The 18,259-nt window shown below is 36.9% G+C and overlaps 2 protein-coding genes across 3 annotated transcripts in view; one reads left to right on the forward strand and one right to left on the reverse strand.

The window, feature by feature from the left end:
* LOC136819605 (fibropellin-1-like) overlaps positions 1 to 18,259 on the reverse strand; it is a 151,692-nt gene that overhangs the window by 67,664 nt on the left and 65,769 nt on the right. The gene's annotated exons all lie outside the window — the stretch shown is intronic.
* Positions 7,035 to 18,056, forward strand: LOC136819542 (uncharacterized). Its single transcript, XM_067075778.1, has 6 exons — positions 7,035 to 7,296; positions 8,093 to 8,302; positions 11,814 to 12,023; positions 12,849 to 13,058; positions 15,541 to 16,344; positions 18,037 to 18,056. Exons 1-6 carry the CDS (start codon positions 7,086 to 7,088, stop codon positions 18,054 to 18,056), a joined length of 1,665 nt encoding a protein of 554 aa, XP_066931879.1. The 5' UTR covers positions 7,035 to 7,085.

Genomic DNA, 18,259 nt, shown 5'->3' on the forward strand with positions numbered 1-18,259 from the left:
GAAGTTATAGAAATTCGAATTGAAGAGACCTCACTGTATTTTTACTGAATTAAAAGAATATTTTTGTAACTTTTAGCTAAATTTTATTAATTAATTCGAATTTATTATCTTATCAGTCTAAGACTTCGGTTTATGGAAACTCCTACAAAAACAACGATTTTTTTTTAAAGTTATTCTATCATTTCCAATGTTTACTGAGACGTATACAAGGCGTAAGGCCCTCTAAGTGAATATATCTTCAATTTGAAAAATTTGACTAAATAGCTTCGAGGAAATTGAAAAAAAACATTTTTTGAAAACTATATTCGCATGCAAGATTTTCAATTTGAACAAGATCCAAGGAACCTTTCACGTAGTGTACTATGAGTATATATTGTATCAAAATTTAAATTGTTATTAATTCAAATAAAGTTAAAGATATCTGTTAAATCTATTTTAATTATATTTTAATAATTATTTTTTATGTAAGACAACAACGAATCTTTCTCAACGAAAATTTCTGAAAATAAGAACAATTTAAGACTACAGCTCTGATTCTGGAATATATGGCTGAATTTTTAAGCAAATAAAAAGAAGTGTAAATTGTCAATCAAGTCCGTCCGGGGGGAAGGGGGAGGGGGTTCTTGACAAAAATGGGAGCTGCAATCTTGCTCGAAATATATTGAGACTTAAGTGTATTTTTAAGTTTTTCAGAATTTAGAGTTTGGCGAGAATTGCTACTTTAGCACTTCCACTTTCTTTTACTGAATGTTTTGATTTTTGAGGGGTTCGGTGGCTTCTAGGCTATATTCCAAGCCTGATCGAAACGATTTTGATCTTTTAAGTCTTAAGTCTCATGTTAAAACTCAAGTACAAAAGTCTGAAAATACACCACACACCAAGTTGATTGTTTTCTTCTTCATTTTTCATCTCCATTTTCTAAATTTTTTAAATCTTTTCTATTTCATAATATTCCACTTCTGATTATCTTTTCAACAAGGTGTAGAACCGTCATTTTCATTCGAATTCGTTCAAAAGTTACAGCCTTTTTGTATTCGCTGCAGATTATATTGAGACAGACTTTAACTATTCCATTTTTCTTTCATCCTGGATGGCATGGAAACTTTGAGTATGAAATTAAACTAAATCGTTTTCTTTTACTCAAACAAGATAAGAATAGCTTAATATTCACAAACAAATCCAGCTCCTATTTTTCTTTATTTCTTTATACTTCCATGGTTCGACGTATCTTTGCTTTTCGTGAGTTCAAATCTGGCGAGCCAAAAAAGAAGCACAAATTTTTCTGGATTTAATTCACAGCGTTTTGAAAAATTTAGCGTGTATTTAATCTCACGAAAAAACAAGATCTACAATTTACAATGAATTTCACGCAAGGAGGGAAAAATTTTCTGAAATCTAACAAATAATAAATCCGATGTACAGATGTCGCTCTCTAATTTGATCAAGCAGATTTTAATTTTCAAGGGGAATCGAATAAGGGAGTATCGATTAGTAGAGCGTCGTTTACGAGAGTTTCTTGTTGACGGCGACTTTTAATTTTATAGAATAATGGAGCGTATCGAATAATAGAACGTCGAATTAGAGAGCGTCAACTGTACATTATCCAGCAGCTGGCTTTCTTTAATTTTTAACACTTCTTGCTGGTAGAAATGATCTTTTTTCCGTGATTACCGCGTCTGAAACTAAGCTTGCTTGATCCTATTTCCTTAATCCATTCAAGTCTGATTTTCACAATATGTAATTAGCTAACCTTCCATAGGGCTTATTGCATATTAATAGAAAATTTATTCCCATTATACAAAACCTTAGAATAACCCTTTTCTTTAAGGACTGTATCTTAAACAACTTCAACCTTTTCTCACACAGAAAAGTGGAACGTTGTCGTCTTTTAAGACGAGTTAATTCTCAATTATATCTACCCTAATGGAAATGATCTCAAATTTTTAGGCTCCCCTTACCTTAATTCTCTTTCAACTTCTGTTCCGATTCTATTTAATCTGTGATTTCTAGGTATTTTAACGTTTTTCAGAATTTCAAGTTTGGACAATTTCAGGCTTTCCACTTTATCTAATCGAGCATCTCGATTTGCCGGGGGGGGTTTATTGGCTTCTAGACTATATTTGGAGCCTTGCTGGAGTATTTTTCAGCATTTGGATCCTCAGATCATATGCTCCTAAGTCTTAAAGGGACATAAAAGTAGTAAAATGTAGACATTGCGCGAACCACGTGTCATTAAAGAGAACAATTAAGTGTCCAAAATAAACTTGTAAAAAAATTGAACAATCAAAATCAGCCATAATTGATTTGATTTTTTATTTTGACATGTGACATTTGTTTTGATTTTGTATCCTGCATAGGGTTTGTTTACTTATTTCGTCAGTACTTTTATGTCCCTTTAAGTCTCATGTTAAAACTCTACCCTTCCAACATTAGAGCGCTTCAAAATTATTTGTGGTTTTCAAATTTTGCTGGGAATTTCCCTTTTGTCTCAAATATTTCGACCATGATTGTACAGTGAAAGACTTTGGATAGATAGATTGCAATATTTTGCTTGTTGCAAAGATATGGAGAAGTAGAATTATCTTGTAAGAAAAGGCCTAAAGTTTCTTATAAAGCATTAGCTTAAGCATTAGCAAGTCTGCGTAGATTTTGCATGAACTCAAACTACTCATTTTTTATAAGCAACTCCAATTTTCAGGTCAGGGCTGGGTTGCTTAGCATTCAAGCTCATTTTTACAAACATCTGCTTGACCACCCCTGATATTATACCATATTTAAGCTATCGGGCTAGGGCTATCGTTTGCAACCATTCTCTAGAGGAAATTTATCGTTTAAAAATTTTTTTGGAGCTTTGGACTGTGGTATGTTTTTATTAGACTAATCATATGATTTTACTCGGCTGGGTGCAAAGTTTTTCAGTATCAAAGCAATTTCAAAATATACTATATATAATATCGAGGCAATGCTAGCATGCGAAATTCGTCTGTTGACTGAATATTGGGTGATTAGATCTTTAATGAACTCGAGGAAAACTCTTTGCAAGGTAATTTGACCACGACCCTAAGATGTTTTTTTGCTGACGTGACTTATTCGCATACAATAGCTATTATAGTAGTCATTTCATTTCATAATTTTATTTGTAAAAGTAAAAAATATACACTACTGTATGTTTTACGCTGAGCGATTGTCAAGCATAGTTACCAAGTGACATGTATGCAAATCGACCTTTTTTCTCGCTGAACAACCGCATCCCCTGTTTGTCCTGCATTTTCAAATATTCAGTACAATTAAGCTCAAAGTCACACCAAAATCACAAAAATGAAGAAACACAGCCCTTAACGAGGAAGAAGATTGATTAATGATAAAAAAGGGGAAAAATTAGACATGTTTTCTAATTTTCCCATCAATTCAATATTGAAAATCTTTCTAAGGGGGCTCCGGGCTCTCTGCCCACAAAACCCCATTGGAAATGCCTAGCTCAATTTTGCACTCGCGTTTCACTTGCACACCTTGTCCCGCATTCAGAATTTTGAAGCTTGGCAACTATGGTCAAGTGTAAAACTACTTCGAAAAAATCTCAACAAAATGTACAAAAAGTTGTTTTTGTTTGTTCCCGTAGGGAACATAATAATTCATTATAGAGATAATAAAAGATAATAAAATGCTAAAAGAGAAATGTAAAAAGTTTAAATGCCGTTGTAAAATGTAAAAAGTTTTAATCTTCCGGAGGGACTGCTTTGTTAAAGCTATTAAAATAAAATCTGTTGCTATGGCGACATTGAGATATTAGTTCAGTCTCATTAAAACAATCTCTGATGAGTATTTACTTTTAATGAAGAGATGCGTACTGGAAAATTTTTTGTTAAATGAGTATGAGGTTGCATGGTGTGCTAAATGATTTTCTAGTCATTTTCCAGTTTACCTTTTCAATAAATAATGATAGACGTGTATATTCCTTTTTAAAATTCTTACAAAGTAAACCAAGTATGGCAGAAAATAAGCATCTACTTTATGAGACTGGAATAAATAACTCTGGATGGTCGGTGGTATACTTTTCAATAAGTTCTTACAGTGAAATAGACTGATTCCGTGTGATTTTTCTAAGAAATGGCAGAAACAATAGGTACAGGATGATTTATTAACACTTTGCTTAGCTCCAAGGCTTATATAGTGTACCCGTTTGGACCTGCGCATAGTTTCTTGTTTGCTTTTATTTCATTGGCGAAAATTAGTCAGCTAAAAACAGGCAGCTTGCTTGAGATTTGGTTGAAGATAGTGCCTAACTAGATATTCCCGAATCAGTCTATTTATAAATAGAATCACCGTTATGGATGGCGGTAAATATATGAGCCTAATTTTTTTCTTAAGCATCTATATATTAATACGCTAAAACGTGTGTGTTTTCAACGTTCTATAAACAGTTTTCGAAAATCTAACAAAGCTCTACAAAGCCTCCTCTTCACGGCGTTGAACCATCGTCTTTTTGCACCTCATGCAGATTTCCTTACCCTAGGAAATTTCCTACCACTAGACTTTCAATCCATAGCCCAATTTCCCTAAAGTTGTCTTATTAATGCGCAAAAGCATATTTGGGGGAAAATTGTTTAGTAATGCATTACATTGTACGGGGTTTTGGTATTCTCCAAATATTAGAATATAAAAAACGAAGGCTGGATATTATTTGTTGAACAATTTTTGAACAATTTTGACGTCTAGGTCTGTATTTTTTACTTTTCGTTTTTCGACGTGAGTTTTTTCATTTTGTTATGTTATTGATTATACATGGTTGTCTTTAAAATTGAATATCTTGAGTTTCACTTGAGCTTTTGAAACATAAAAACTTTCAACGGCGCTTGCTTATATGCTAAAAATTAATTCGATGTAAAAATACGTCAAAAAATTAAGTTAAAAACATGAATAAAAATATGAATAAATACTAAGAAAATTTCTCCAATTTGTTTCTGGACATCCACCTTTCTTGTGCCCCTTTGTATTAAGGGAGCGGTCATAAAGTATCTACTAGAGGAAGGTGGGGGGTTTTAGGGGCATTTTTGGTCAAAATTTTAATTCATTCCAATAATTATGTATATCAAAAGTTATAAGAATTCTATTTTTAAGACGTCATCAAAATAGTAAAAATCTATGCAAAATTTTAGTTATTTGCGAATTACGCAAAATTTCTTAACCAGAAAACACGTGCCTAGACTGAATTTCACACGCTTCATTTGAGCCCAAAGTGAGCTTCTAGAAATGATTAGTAACGTTGCAAGCATTTTAACCCCGCCTTAATCCTCTGGAGGATATAATTGAGATTGTAAAGTTCAGGAAGCTATGTTTGAAATCCAATTTCACATTTCAGCAACTTTCATCTAACTTATGAACAAGGCAAGGATTGTACGAGGGGGGGGGAAATATTTAAGATTTTTTCTTAGGGAGGGGTGCGAAAATATTTTGGCTTGGTTAAGGGGGGGGGGGGTTCGAAAAAGTTTTGGACATGTCTAGGGGGGTGTTCAGTTTTTGGAAAAATCCTCCACCCCCTCTAGTAGATACTTTATGACCACTCCCTAAAAGTACCGCAACACTACGCGCTCTGATGTACGAGATTTTCGTACTCATCCTTCCCCTCCTGCCTTAGTTTCAAATTCAATAAATTTTTAAATTTAAAACACCCCCTTCTCACAGACTCACTGGGACCCCTTCCCACTGGAAAAACTGACCAAAATATCGTCCTTAGTGGAAAATTATATTCTAATTTTTGACCCCATTGAAAATAATCAGAAATGCAAATCCTCACTGCAAAATATTGTGCTATTTTTTCCATCCCCACTGAATTTTCTGGCTCAAAACAATGAAATTCAAATCCCCAGTGCTAATAAACATGAAATATCAATCCCCATTGAGTTTTGGTCCGTTATTTTTACCCCCACTAGCTCATAAAAATCCTACTAGGTCTGTGAGAAGGGGGGGGGTAAAGTATTCTTTTGTAGAAATAAGTTTGCAGTTTGAAATAATTTAATTTCTTTTCTAATTTGACGACCCTTACTTTGCATAAAATTCAGCCTTTTGATACTTAGCACTATTCTCAAATTGTTCTCAAATTGTTCAATTGAGCCTCATCATCCTTCTTATAAAAATTGTGTATTCCAGAAAAAAGTTCACCCCTAAAGTTGAGGTGGTCATAATAACGGTCAAGGAGGTAACCTTTTTTCTGGAATAGTCCAACATTTTTTCACTTCCTTTTTTCATCCCACTTCGCAGTGGCGGCCTGGCAGGGTGTGCAGGGTGTGCAGTGCACCACCCAGAAAGACCTGAGAGGGGCGCCAAAAAAGCTTTTCAAGGGGGCGCCAAATTTGTTTTTGATGTTTGGTTGGGCGATTTGGCGCCCTTTGACACGTTTTTAGCGCCTTCTATATTTTACGAATTTTTACAAAACTGCTATCAACATTGAATTGCGAAAAGTCAAAGCAAGAGAAATGTTGTGTATCCACCAGGGGTTAAAGAGGATGCTCACCCACTGAGAGACTGATCGAAACTGCTCGCTGTGGTTTTTGTGGCCTTATGCGGACTGATTTTCTCCTTTTTAGAATATCTTTTAATCTGTTTGACCTTTCTTACACCAATTTTTTTTGCCTGCGGCGCCACATTTACAAAGAACCCTTATTCCTGCCAACTTTCGAATTTTTGGGGCCTCTTTCAGCCATTGATCTTTAATGGAGAGTAAAGTAAGACCAGGAAATAACAAGGAAATAGATATCGCGTTATCATTATCACCACCTTCGTATAAATAAAAATTTCTTAACTCAGAGATTCCGGGCGTTACTTTCAACCAGTCACTGCTCTTACAGTTTAATATTTTCACTTAATGGTGGAGGGCGCAATTAAGGACAAAAATACCAGGGGCGCCAATTTCATAATTTGCACCACCAAGAGAATTAAGCCAGGCCGCTACTGCCACTTCGTAACTGGTGCTATAAAATGACAACGATGGAACCAGCGCCAAAGGGAAGTGAGTTGTCTCTATGAATTTTTGAGGTAGCTGTGTGATTTCTTTTTATATCTTTCTCAATTAGTTCTTTTCAAACAAAATGGGACAAAAATCTTCAACAGTGAAGAGAACTTCAGCTGATGGAGAATCCAGTTCCGATAACGCCCATACCGCCCAACTCAACACCGCCCCTGCATTAACCCAACAAAACACCGTTGTCGCAACAACCAGTCAGACTGCTTCTACCGTCTCAAAAATTGCACCCTCCGCCATTATTACGCCCACAAGCACACCTAAAGTCGATCAACAAAGTATGTGTCTTCTTCTTCGCGGTTTTACTGAATTTTTTTATCAACTTATAAGCTTCCATTTTTTCATTATAATTGGTATCAAACTCGGTTTATAATACAACAATTTGCTTACACAGTATTTTCAAGAACGAACTATGCCAGAGAGGTATCAATCACTCGAAAAATTATGCTTGAGATTTTGATATATTTTCTGATTTATGATTATTTTAGACCTACCTCAGAAGTAGCTACCTGAAAATGGGGTTTTTGGACTTTGGTTAAAATTGCTCCTTTTGTTTTTTCTTTCTGATACTTTGCTTAAAGATAAAGTCTCTCTAAAAAGTGGTTAACCCTTTTTTCGGAAGTTTTTTGTGGCCGTAAAAATCGGATTTTCTTAATTGGCGAAATTCCCTTTTATCATTTTTAGGGGAAATGAGCATATCTCGCGATTACTTTAGTATTTTTTCCAACTTTTTGTACAATGATGTACAATGGTATTGTTTCAAATCTAATGGAGCCCGATTTCCAAAAAAATAACTTGGGCCAAAAAGTGCCCTAACCCATCACCTCTGTTCCTCATCACCTAATCAATTTATAGAACTCCCACCGGGGTAGGTCCTAAAAGAATCAAAAGAAAAACCAAAAAGAAACCAAAAGAAGAAAGACAGCTTTTAAAATTGAAAGACGTCGGAGTCGAAACTGAGATTGAGACAAATCAGGACTTTCAGCTTTTTAAATCAAAGGATGAGTCTTACCGTTGGAAAATTGTCAACACATTTCATTTGCTCAAAACAAACATTATCATTTTTCTTTTTAGCCTCGAATATCCCTCCTATACCACCAACCAAACTTACCGCCCCTACCGTGTCCAGAACCTCTACCGCCCTTACCATCACCAACAACCCACCAACCGCCCCTACCGTATCCAGAACCTCCACCACCCTTACCGTCATCAACAACCCACCCACCACCCCCAACGTAACCGCTGCACCAACTGTATCGGCTCAAACACAACCGCAAGTTAACTGTGAGTAACCTCGTAAATTATTTGTTTTTTTAATCATCTACATTATCCTGTTTTCTCTACTCTTTACTGAATCTCCACATTCTGATTAGTATATGTAATCACATGATAACGAGTGCAATTCGAATATAATTGCACGAGTGATTTTTTTGTTATTAATTTTCCGAGTCCGAAAGGACGAGGGAAATTCGAAACAAAAAATCACGAGTGCAATTTTCGAATTGTACGAGTTATTATGTGATTACGAGCTAATCGCACAATGGCTTTCACTACTTTTTCCCAGTTCTAACCTAAAGGAAAGTAAATTACAGAAATTACACTGAGAGTTTTATATTTTTCTCTTCTCTTTATGTCTATCTTTTATTGTTGTTTATTGATTTTTTTTCTCACAAAATAAATTTCGAATGCAATTAAAACGTTCGATGCAAAAAAGAATGTAAGAAAAAACATTAAAATCAATTTTGTAGACATTGGCGCGGCATTGGAGAGTGTGATTAACGATTAATTGCTCTCTACAGGATGCAATTAACGATTAATTGCTCTCTTTGAGGGCGTGCCAAATAAGAAAAAATAACCCATCGTGCGATTAGATACATAACTCTTCTGCCACAACCCACCACCTCTGTCTCTCTTACCAATCTCAACATTCTGATTGGTTATATAACTCTTCTGCCACAACCCACCACCTCTGTTTCTCTTACCATTCTCCACACACTGATTGGTTATATAACTCTTCTGCCACAACCCACCACCTCTGTTTCTCTTACCATTCTCCACACTCTGATTAGATACATAACTATTCTGCCATAACCCACCACCTCTGTTTCTCTTACCAATCTCCACACTCTGATTGGTTACATAACTCTTCTGCCATAACCCACCACCTCTGTTTCTCTTACCATTCTCCACACACTGATTGGTTATATAACTCTTCTGTCACAACCCTCCACCTCTGTTTCTCTTTCCAATCTCCACACTCTGATTGGTTATATAACTCTTCTGACACAACCCATCAACTCTGTTTCTCTTACCAATCTCAACACTCTGATTAGAGACATAACTCTTCTGCCATAACCCACCACCTCTGTTTCTCTTACTAATCACCACACTCTGATTGGTTATATAACTATTCTGCCACAACCCTTCACCTCTGTTTCTCTTACCGATCTCCACACTCTGATTAGAGACATAACTCTTCTGCCACAACCCACCACCTCTGTTTCTCTTACCATTCTCCACACTCTGATTGGTTATATAACTATTCTGCCACAACCCACCACCTCTGTTTCTCTTACCAATCTCAACATTCTGATTGGATACATAACTCTTCTGCCACAACCCACCACCTCTGTTTCTCTTACCATTCTCCACACTCTGATTTGTTATATAACTCTTCTGCCACAACCCACCACCTCTGTTTCTCTTACCGATCTCCACACTCTGATTAGAGACATAACTCTTCTGCCATAACCCACCACATCTGTTTCTCTTACTAATCACCACACTCTGATTGGTTATATAACTCTTCTGCCACAGCCAACCACCTCTGCTTCTCTTACCAATCTCCACACTCTCATTGGTTATATAACCCTTCTGCCACAACCCACCACCTCTGTTTCTCTTACCAATCTCCACACTCTGATTGGTTATATAACTCTTCTGCCACAACCCACCACCTCTGTTTCTCTTACCATTCTCCACACTCTGATTGGTTACAAAACTTTTCTGCCACAACCCACCACCTCTGTTTCTCTTACCATTCTCCACACTCTGATTGGTTATATAACTCTTCTGCCACAACCCATCACCTCTGTTTCTCTTACCATTCTCCACACACTGATTGGTTACATAACTCTTATGCCACAACCCACCAGCTCTGTTTCTCTTACTAATCACCACACTCTGATTAGTTATATAACTCTTCTGCCACATCCCATCACCTCTGTTTCTCTTACCGATCTCCACACTCTGATTAGATACATAACTCTTCTGCCACAACCCACCACCTCTGTTTCTCTTACCAATCTCAACATTCTGATTAGATACATCACTCTTCTGCCACAACCCATCACCTCTGTTTCTCTTACTTATCTCCACACTCCGATTGGTTATATAACTCTTCTGCCACATCCCATCACCTCTGTTTCTCTTACCGATCTCCACACTCTGATTAGATACATAACTCTTCTGCCACAACCCACCACCTCTGTTTCTCTTACCAATCTCAACACTCTGATTGGTTACATAACTCTTCTGCCACAACCCACCACCTCTGTTTCTCTTACCATTGTCCACACTCTGATTAGATACATAACTCTTCTGCCACAACCCACCACATCTGTTTCTCTTACCCACCACACTCTGATTGGTTATATAACTCTTCTGCCACAACCCACCACCTCTGTTTCTCTTACCGATCTCCACACTCTGATTAGAGACATAACTCTTCTGCCATAACCCATCACCTCTATTTCTCTTACCATTCTCCACACACTGATTGGTTATATAACTATTCTGCCACAACCCATCACCTCTGTTTCTCTTTCCAATCTCAACATTCTGATTGGTTATATAACTATTCTGCCACAACCCATCACCTCTGTTTCTCTTTCCAATCTCCAAACTCTGATTGGTTACATAATTCTTCTTCCACCCCACCACCTCTGTTTCTCTTACCAATCTCAACATTCTGATTGGATACATAACTCTTCTGTCACAACCCACCACCTCTGTTTCTCTTACTAATCTCCACACTCTGATTGGTTACATAACTCTTCTGCCACAACCCACCACCTCTGTTTCTCTTACCATTCTCCACACTCTGATTGGTTACATAACTTTTCTGCCACAACCCATCACCTCTGTTTCTCTTACCATTCTTCACACACTGATTGGTTACATAACTCTTCTGCCACAACCCATCACCTCTGTTTCTCTTACTAATCTCCACACTCTGATTTGTTACATAACTCTTCTGCCACAACCCACCACCTCTGTTTCTCTTACCATTGTCCACACTCTGATTGGTTATATAACTCTTCTGCCACAACCCATCACCTCTGTTTCTCTTACTAATCTCCACACTCTGATTTGTTACATAACTCTTCTGCCACAACCCACAACCTCTGTTTCTCTTACCAATCTCCACACTCTGATTAAATTATCAACCCCGTTAAAGGGTCATAAATTTTTGAACTGGAACTTTGGCTGAAGTTTTGGGAAAAATATTTCGAAACTTTCGAAATTCAGCCTCTCTAAGGGTCGATTATCGAACCTTGGCTCAGACATACCCGTCATCTCACAAACCTAATATCCCCTCCTTTTTTACGACCATTTGATTACGCATTATCAGCGCCTCTTTGATGCCAATAAACATTCAAAAAATAATTCTTTGATAATTTATGAGTTTTGTTTAGAAATATTTCGCGGATAAGGCCTTTCCAAATTTCCATTGGAACTTAATTGTCAAAACATTTCATTATCTCAAAACAAACATTATCATTTTTCTTTTTAGCCTCGAATATCCCTCCTATACCACCAACCACACTTACCGCCCCTACCGTTTCTAGAACCTCCACCGCCCTTTCCGTCACCAACAACCCACCTACTGCCCCTACTGTAGCCAGAACCTCCACCAACCTTAACGCCACCAACAACCTACCCTCCACCCCCAGTGTAACCGTTGCACCAATCGTATCGTCTCAAACACAACCGCAAATTAACTGTAAGTAACCTCGTACATTATTTATTGTTTCAATCATCTAAATTATTATTTTTTTCTATATAATATGGGTTACACTGACAACAAATAAGACAATACAATGACAAAAAAAGTCTTTTCACTCTGCTAGGCACTAAGTGATATTGCAAGAGGTACAAGACTATATAAAAGAAGAGGGGAAAATAAAATAAATAATATTAATAAGATTTAAAAGGAGCTATGATTGTTTAGAAGATTAAAATAGTGCCCCTCTGAACCTACCGGTTTCATGCATAAAATCGACAAGAGAACAAAAAATTGCTTGGTTCAGAAATAAAGTTAGGCTTTCATCACCATATAAAAAGTAGCCGACAAAATTTAGAGGGATCAAGTGGGGGAAAAATTAAAATCATACCCATTATCTCGCAAATTTGGCACACCCCCTTTTTACTACCATTTGATTAAGCCTCTTTGATGCCAGTAAACATTCAAAAAATAGTTATTTGATAATTTTTGTTTAGAAATATTCCGCGCATAAGGCCTTTCTTAATTTCCATTATTAATTCATTACTTAATTACTTTCACGGATGAAACCCAAATGTGCTAAATTCACGAAATTTAATCCCCTCGAAAATTTATCCCATTAAAAAAGATACCTATCTTAAATATTTTGAGATTACATTCGCGATATTTGATTCCCTTCCGAATGTTTTTGAAATTGTATAAAATTGTCGAAACTGAGATTGAGAAAAATCAGGACTTTTACCTTTTTAAATCAATCTTTTACCGTTGAAAATTTGTCAAAACATTTCATTTCCTCAAAACAATCATTATCATTTTTCCTTTCAGCCTCGAATATCCCTCCAATACCACCAACAACACTTACCGCCCCTACCGTGTCCAGAACCTCCAACGCTTTTACCGTCACCAACAACCCACTCACCGCACCTACCATACCCAGAACCTCTACCATCATTACCGTCACCAACAACCCTCCCACCATCCCCAACGTTACCGCTGCACCAACCGTATCGGCTCAAATACAACCGCAAGTTAACTGTGAGTAACCTCGTAAATTATTAATTGTTTCAATCATCTACATTATCCTGTTTTGTCTACTCTTCACTGAACTTAAAAGATTTTACCTCAAGGCAAACCAATTTGTCTTGCTCTCTAAATTCGGTAGGGCTGTAAGAAAATCAAAAGCTGGAAATATACCAAAGAATGGCAATGTAGTGGGGATAAACAATGCTAAGAGTGTTAGGGAAAATAGGTTTCAGCTTTAATACTAAATTTTGTTTGTGAAAAAACTTTCAGGGAGGTTAAATCATGTAATCAAAAACGCGGCTTGAGCGGCTCGCCTGGTTTTTACACAAATGACAGATTGAAACTAAAATTTACCGCTAAATTTCGAAAAAAATATCAATCGTAAACAAAGGAATAGCTAGATTCAATCTCTCGTCAAAAATACGGCGCATTTTTTAAGGCTTCCCTTTTTCTTGCCTGAGAAAGGTTAAAGATTCTACTTTAGCCCTTCGGGCTTTAAACTCAATGTTCCCGTCGTCGCAAACGCCGGTTTAGCTTGCGCGTCAAAAGCCCTTGGGGTGATAACGATGGTATTGTTGATGCTCTCTAACTTATTTTTAAAGGGTATTCGAATTAGTTTTCATCAACCACGGGAGTATATCGAGTAGTTGGAAGATTATTCCTAAATCCTTTTTTTTTTGCTTCAAATTGAATGAGAGAATGTGACTTGAAATCTTCACCATAAAATTAGTGTAGTATACAATAAACTATCAGTTATGAGCGATTTCAGTTTAATCGAAAATGAGAACTTATTGAGCAGTAAAACGCCAAACTGAGAGCGTCAAATGCATCATCAATGTATAAGAATAGAAAAGATATAAAAAAAGTTGCTGTATTTACGAATTTGAGGTCGAAATGACGCGCTTTAAAAGACCAAATAATAGATACTTTGATTTCAAAACAATTGTGGGCATATCCGAACTTACAGGACAACATTATATACCCACCTCTCGCACGGAAGACCTCCGTTTTTTTACCTGCGTACTGACTATTTAAGAACTCAAATTTTACCAACTTTTTCGTAGAAAGTACCACGCCTTCTAAAATTGGAAAATTTTCGTCACAAGATTTTTCGAATAATTGATGTCAGAATTATTTTCGTTAAAAAGTCACTGTAGGGGCTTCTTCGATTCGAATGTCAAAGGGATAATCAGATGGTCTGAAATTTTAAGGGTACCTGCTCTCATACATGAGAAAACTGACGAGTCTGTGTCAAGATATTCCACTTTAAAATTTCAAATTCTGAGCTCTTTCCAACGTGAAAGCTCCGCGAGTTGTTTAGTTTGAAATTCCTGAGAAGTCCGTCGGACTTGTCGAAGGTGAGGTATATTAGAATCTTGTAGAATTTTCTCAAAGATAACAGATGATGTATATTGAATATTCATGACTCAAAATAGGAATTATCATGGTTATATGTTTATATAATAAAAGGAAAATGAAATAAAGTATAAAATTCTTACCCATTCAAAGAAATATTTTACAAATGCTTTGCAAGACTTTACACACTAAACCCCCTGACAAAAAAAGCATTGCAACTGCTTTTTGAGATCTTTTAAAAACCAGGAATTTAACAGGAGAAAGTTTTGGTACATAAATTTCCTAGTTCTCCCACTTTTCCCATCCGATAAGTTGGAGATTAAGGAACACTATTAAAGTTTTGGGTAAGGAAAAATACAGTCTGTTTTCCCTGTAGGTTCAGTAGTGAAATATCTCAATCTTGGCAACCATCTGATTATCCCTTTGAATCCTTTTTTGGACGGGGGTTTTATCGGAAGGAAGCTAATTTTCGCGCTCAATCATAGATGAAAATGAAATTTTAAACATAAAATAAAAACCACGATGTATCATCAACTCCTTATCACAGATCTGTAAAGCCCGAAGGGCTAGATTTGCGGCTTTTATCGAAAAGTGAAGCCTAGGTTTGGAAGGATTTCCTACCAAAGTCAGGTGACTAAAATATGCAATTTCACCGGTTTGAGAGATGTGAAATAGCGTTTGCCGCCTGCTTTTTTTGATCTCGTGCTCCGAAAACAATTAAAATGCTAGATCCTATCCATCGGCACGAAATTTAAAAAGTCAAATTTTTGCTTCACTTTTTTTGCTGGAGAAAGCTTAAAGTTGCCTATCTAGCCCTTCGGGATTTACAGAAATCTGTGCTCCTTATTCGAAAGACAATAAGATTTTTTTGTCTCGAAACTGCACGAAATCCCTCTTTCATACTTGAATCAACCCCCTGACAAACTATTCGAAATTGCAGCTTTGCTACCATCTTGCGTTACACACATTTTTCATAAACTCGTTTAGTACACGGCGTTCTTAATTCTGCCATGGTTTAGTATAGTAAGATTAAGATTATATTGAGACTTTTTAACGATATGAATATTATTTGAATTCAGAAATGGAAACGTTAAGCAACAATATTTTTTCTCGCAATTTTTATTTTTCTTTCTTTTAGCCACCCTTAACGTATCTAGCACTACCGCCTATACTGTATCGTCCCTTTCTACCACCCTTACCGTAGCAACCATCAATCCCACCCCTACCGTAGCAACCGGCAATACAACCCCTATCATAGCAACCATCAATACCGCCCCTACCGTAGCAAATGTCAATACCGCCCCTACCGTAGCAAATGTCAATACCGCCCCTACCGTAGCAGCCGTCAATACTGCATCTACCGTAGCAACCATCAATGCCACCCCTACCGTAGCAACCGTCAATGCCACCCCTACCCTAGCAAATGTCAACACCGCCTCTACCGTAGCAACCATCAATGCAACCCCTTCCGTAGCAACCATCAATGCCGCCCCTACCGTAGCAACAATCAATGCCACCCCTACCGTAGCAACCATCGATACCGCCCCTACCGTAACAACCATCAATGCCACCCCTACCGTAGCAACCGGCAATACAACCCCTATCATAGCAACCATCAATACCGCCCCTACCGTAGCAAATGTCAATACCGCCCCTACCGTAGCAGCCGTCAATACTGCATCTACCGTAGCAACCATCAATGCCACCCCTACCGTAGCAACCGTCAATGCCACCCCTACCCTAGCAAATGTCAACACCGCCTCTACCGTAGCAACCATCAATGCAACCCCTTCCGTAGCAACCATCAATGCCGCCCCTACCGTAGCAACAATCAATGCCACCCCTACCGTAGCAACCATCGATACCGCCCCTACCGTAACAACCATCAATGCCACCCCTACCGTAGCAACCGTCAATGCCACCCCTACCGTAACAACCGGAAGTAAGTTATTTTTATTTCAGATTTTCCCATATTCTTATTAAGTGAAAAAGTAAGAAAAAATGAGAAAAGAAAGAAAAGAAATGTGTCCAAAATAGGGAAAAGCCACGAAAATTTAGTGTCCGCTAAAGTTAGTCTCGGCGAGGATCTAGGAAAGTTTGAAATTTGTTGCAGTATAATTTTTGGTCATTTTAAAGAGCCCCCGGGGGGGGGGGGTACTTGGGCAAAATGGGTGTTGGGCACGTGCAAGCTATAAAGGGTCACTTTTTCACACCCTCGAAAGGAATTCAAAAATTACAAAAATCGAAAATCGACTCACTCAAAGGGTCAGAATTATTAAAATTTGGACTAAAATTTGAAATCTTCATTTTCGAAACTCAGTTTCTCTAAGGGCCGATTTTCGAATTTTTGCTCGGACATACCCATCATCTCGCAAACCTCGTACCCTCCCGGGGGGGGGGGGGGCATATTACTTCATGATTTAAAAAAAGTAAATCTAAACCGACATATACAAAATGCATGAAACATAATGCATATTTTATAATACATAATAGTATATTATTTGTTTAATTTACAGAACGATTTTATATTTTCCAACACTCTTCTTTATACAAGCAAAAACTCCCAATCAGAGGGATTTCCCCAGAGACAAGAAAGATTTCTCTCTCCTTCGCACGGTATGGTTGTGTTGTGGTTTAATATTAAAAATGTTTACTTTTCGAATCCTAATGAAAAGGGAAAACATTCAAATCGTAACAACACAGGGTTTCCCTCAGAATAAAAAGTAGAAGATGCAAAAAGATCAGAAGAAGATTTCCCCTTTTCTTCTCTCTTAAAAAAGGTAAACAAGGGGCGAACATTTACAAGTGGATACCCCTTAAAAACTACAATAATAAAGGTACCCTCTACCAGTGAATACCCCTTAAAAACTACAACAAAAAAGGTCCCACCTACCAGTGGATACCCCTTAAAAACTACAACAAAAAGGTCCCCCTACCAGTGGATACCCCTTAAAAACTACAACAAAAAAGCTACCTCCTACCAGTGGATACCCCTTAAAAACTACAACAAAAACTTTTTCTGGTGAGTCTAGGCTACCTATGAATTTCTGCCCTGGGTAGGGTTTTTTTGTAAAAGCTGCTAAGAAAATTTTTTATTGCTACGTGAAAAAATGTAAAATTAGCTATTTATTACCTACAAAATGGTTTTCTTGAATAACTTTTTATAAAATAGTCCTTTTGGTCTCAAATTTCGCACAGTAATTCACTTCAAAGTTTCTAATGCTACAATTTGATCATCAGTACCTAAATATTTTCGAAACTGTACGTTAAAATCAAATTACACCTTACAACCTACACTTTTACACCTTAAAAGATTCGAAAAACTTGATTTTTTGGAGGAATTTTTGAAAAAATCTTTAATTACTTCGAATTCTACGACAGTTTGCGATAATCAAAATTCATTATTAAATTAGGTATTTTATGAAAGTACCTATATTAGAGATTGTAAAAAAGTGAATTATACAATAACAAATTAAGTTTGGTGGTTAAGAGAGCACAAAACCCAGCTTTGTAGGTTTTAAGGGGTACGTGGTTTTAAGAGGTATCCACTGGTAACATCAAATTGTAAAAAATATTCGAAGTCAATTTTTTTCATCTAACTTTTGCACCTTAAATTCAATTGTGTAATCTCTAGGTCCGAAGAACTTTGAATAAAAGGTTATTCGAGAAAAACCAGGGGTAAATAGCTAAAAAGGGCATTTTTCCAAAATGGTTTCTGCAAAACATCACTGCTAGGGAAGAAAAACATAGACAACCTACTTTCAACAGAAAGATTTAGATATTAGAAATTTAGACGGGAGTCGTTTATAAACGGTGTAATACAGTAGTATAGGCGTTATATGATAACACGATAACTG

The sequence above is a fragment of the Clytia hemisphaerica genome, unplaced genomic scaffold (genome assembly GCF_902728285.1).
Source record: "Clytia hemisphaerica strain Z4C2 unplaced genomic scaffold, Clytia hemisphaerica genome assembly, whole genome shotgun sequence".
NCBI classification, from domain to species: Eukaryota; Metazoa; Cnidaria; class Hydrozoa; order Leptothecata; family Clytiidae; genus Clytia; species Clytia hemisphaerica.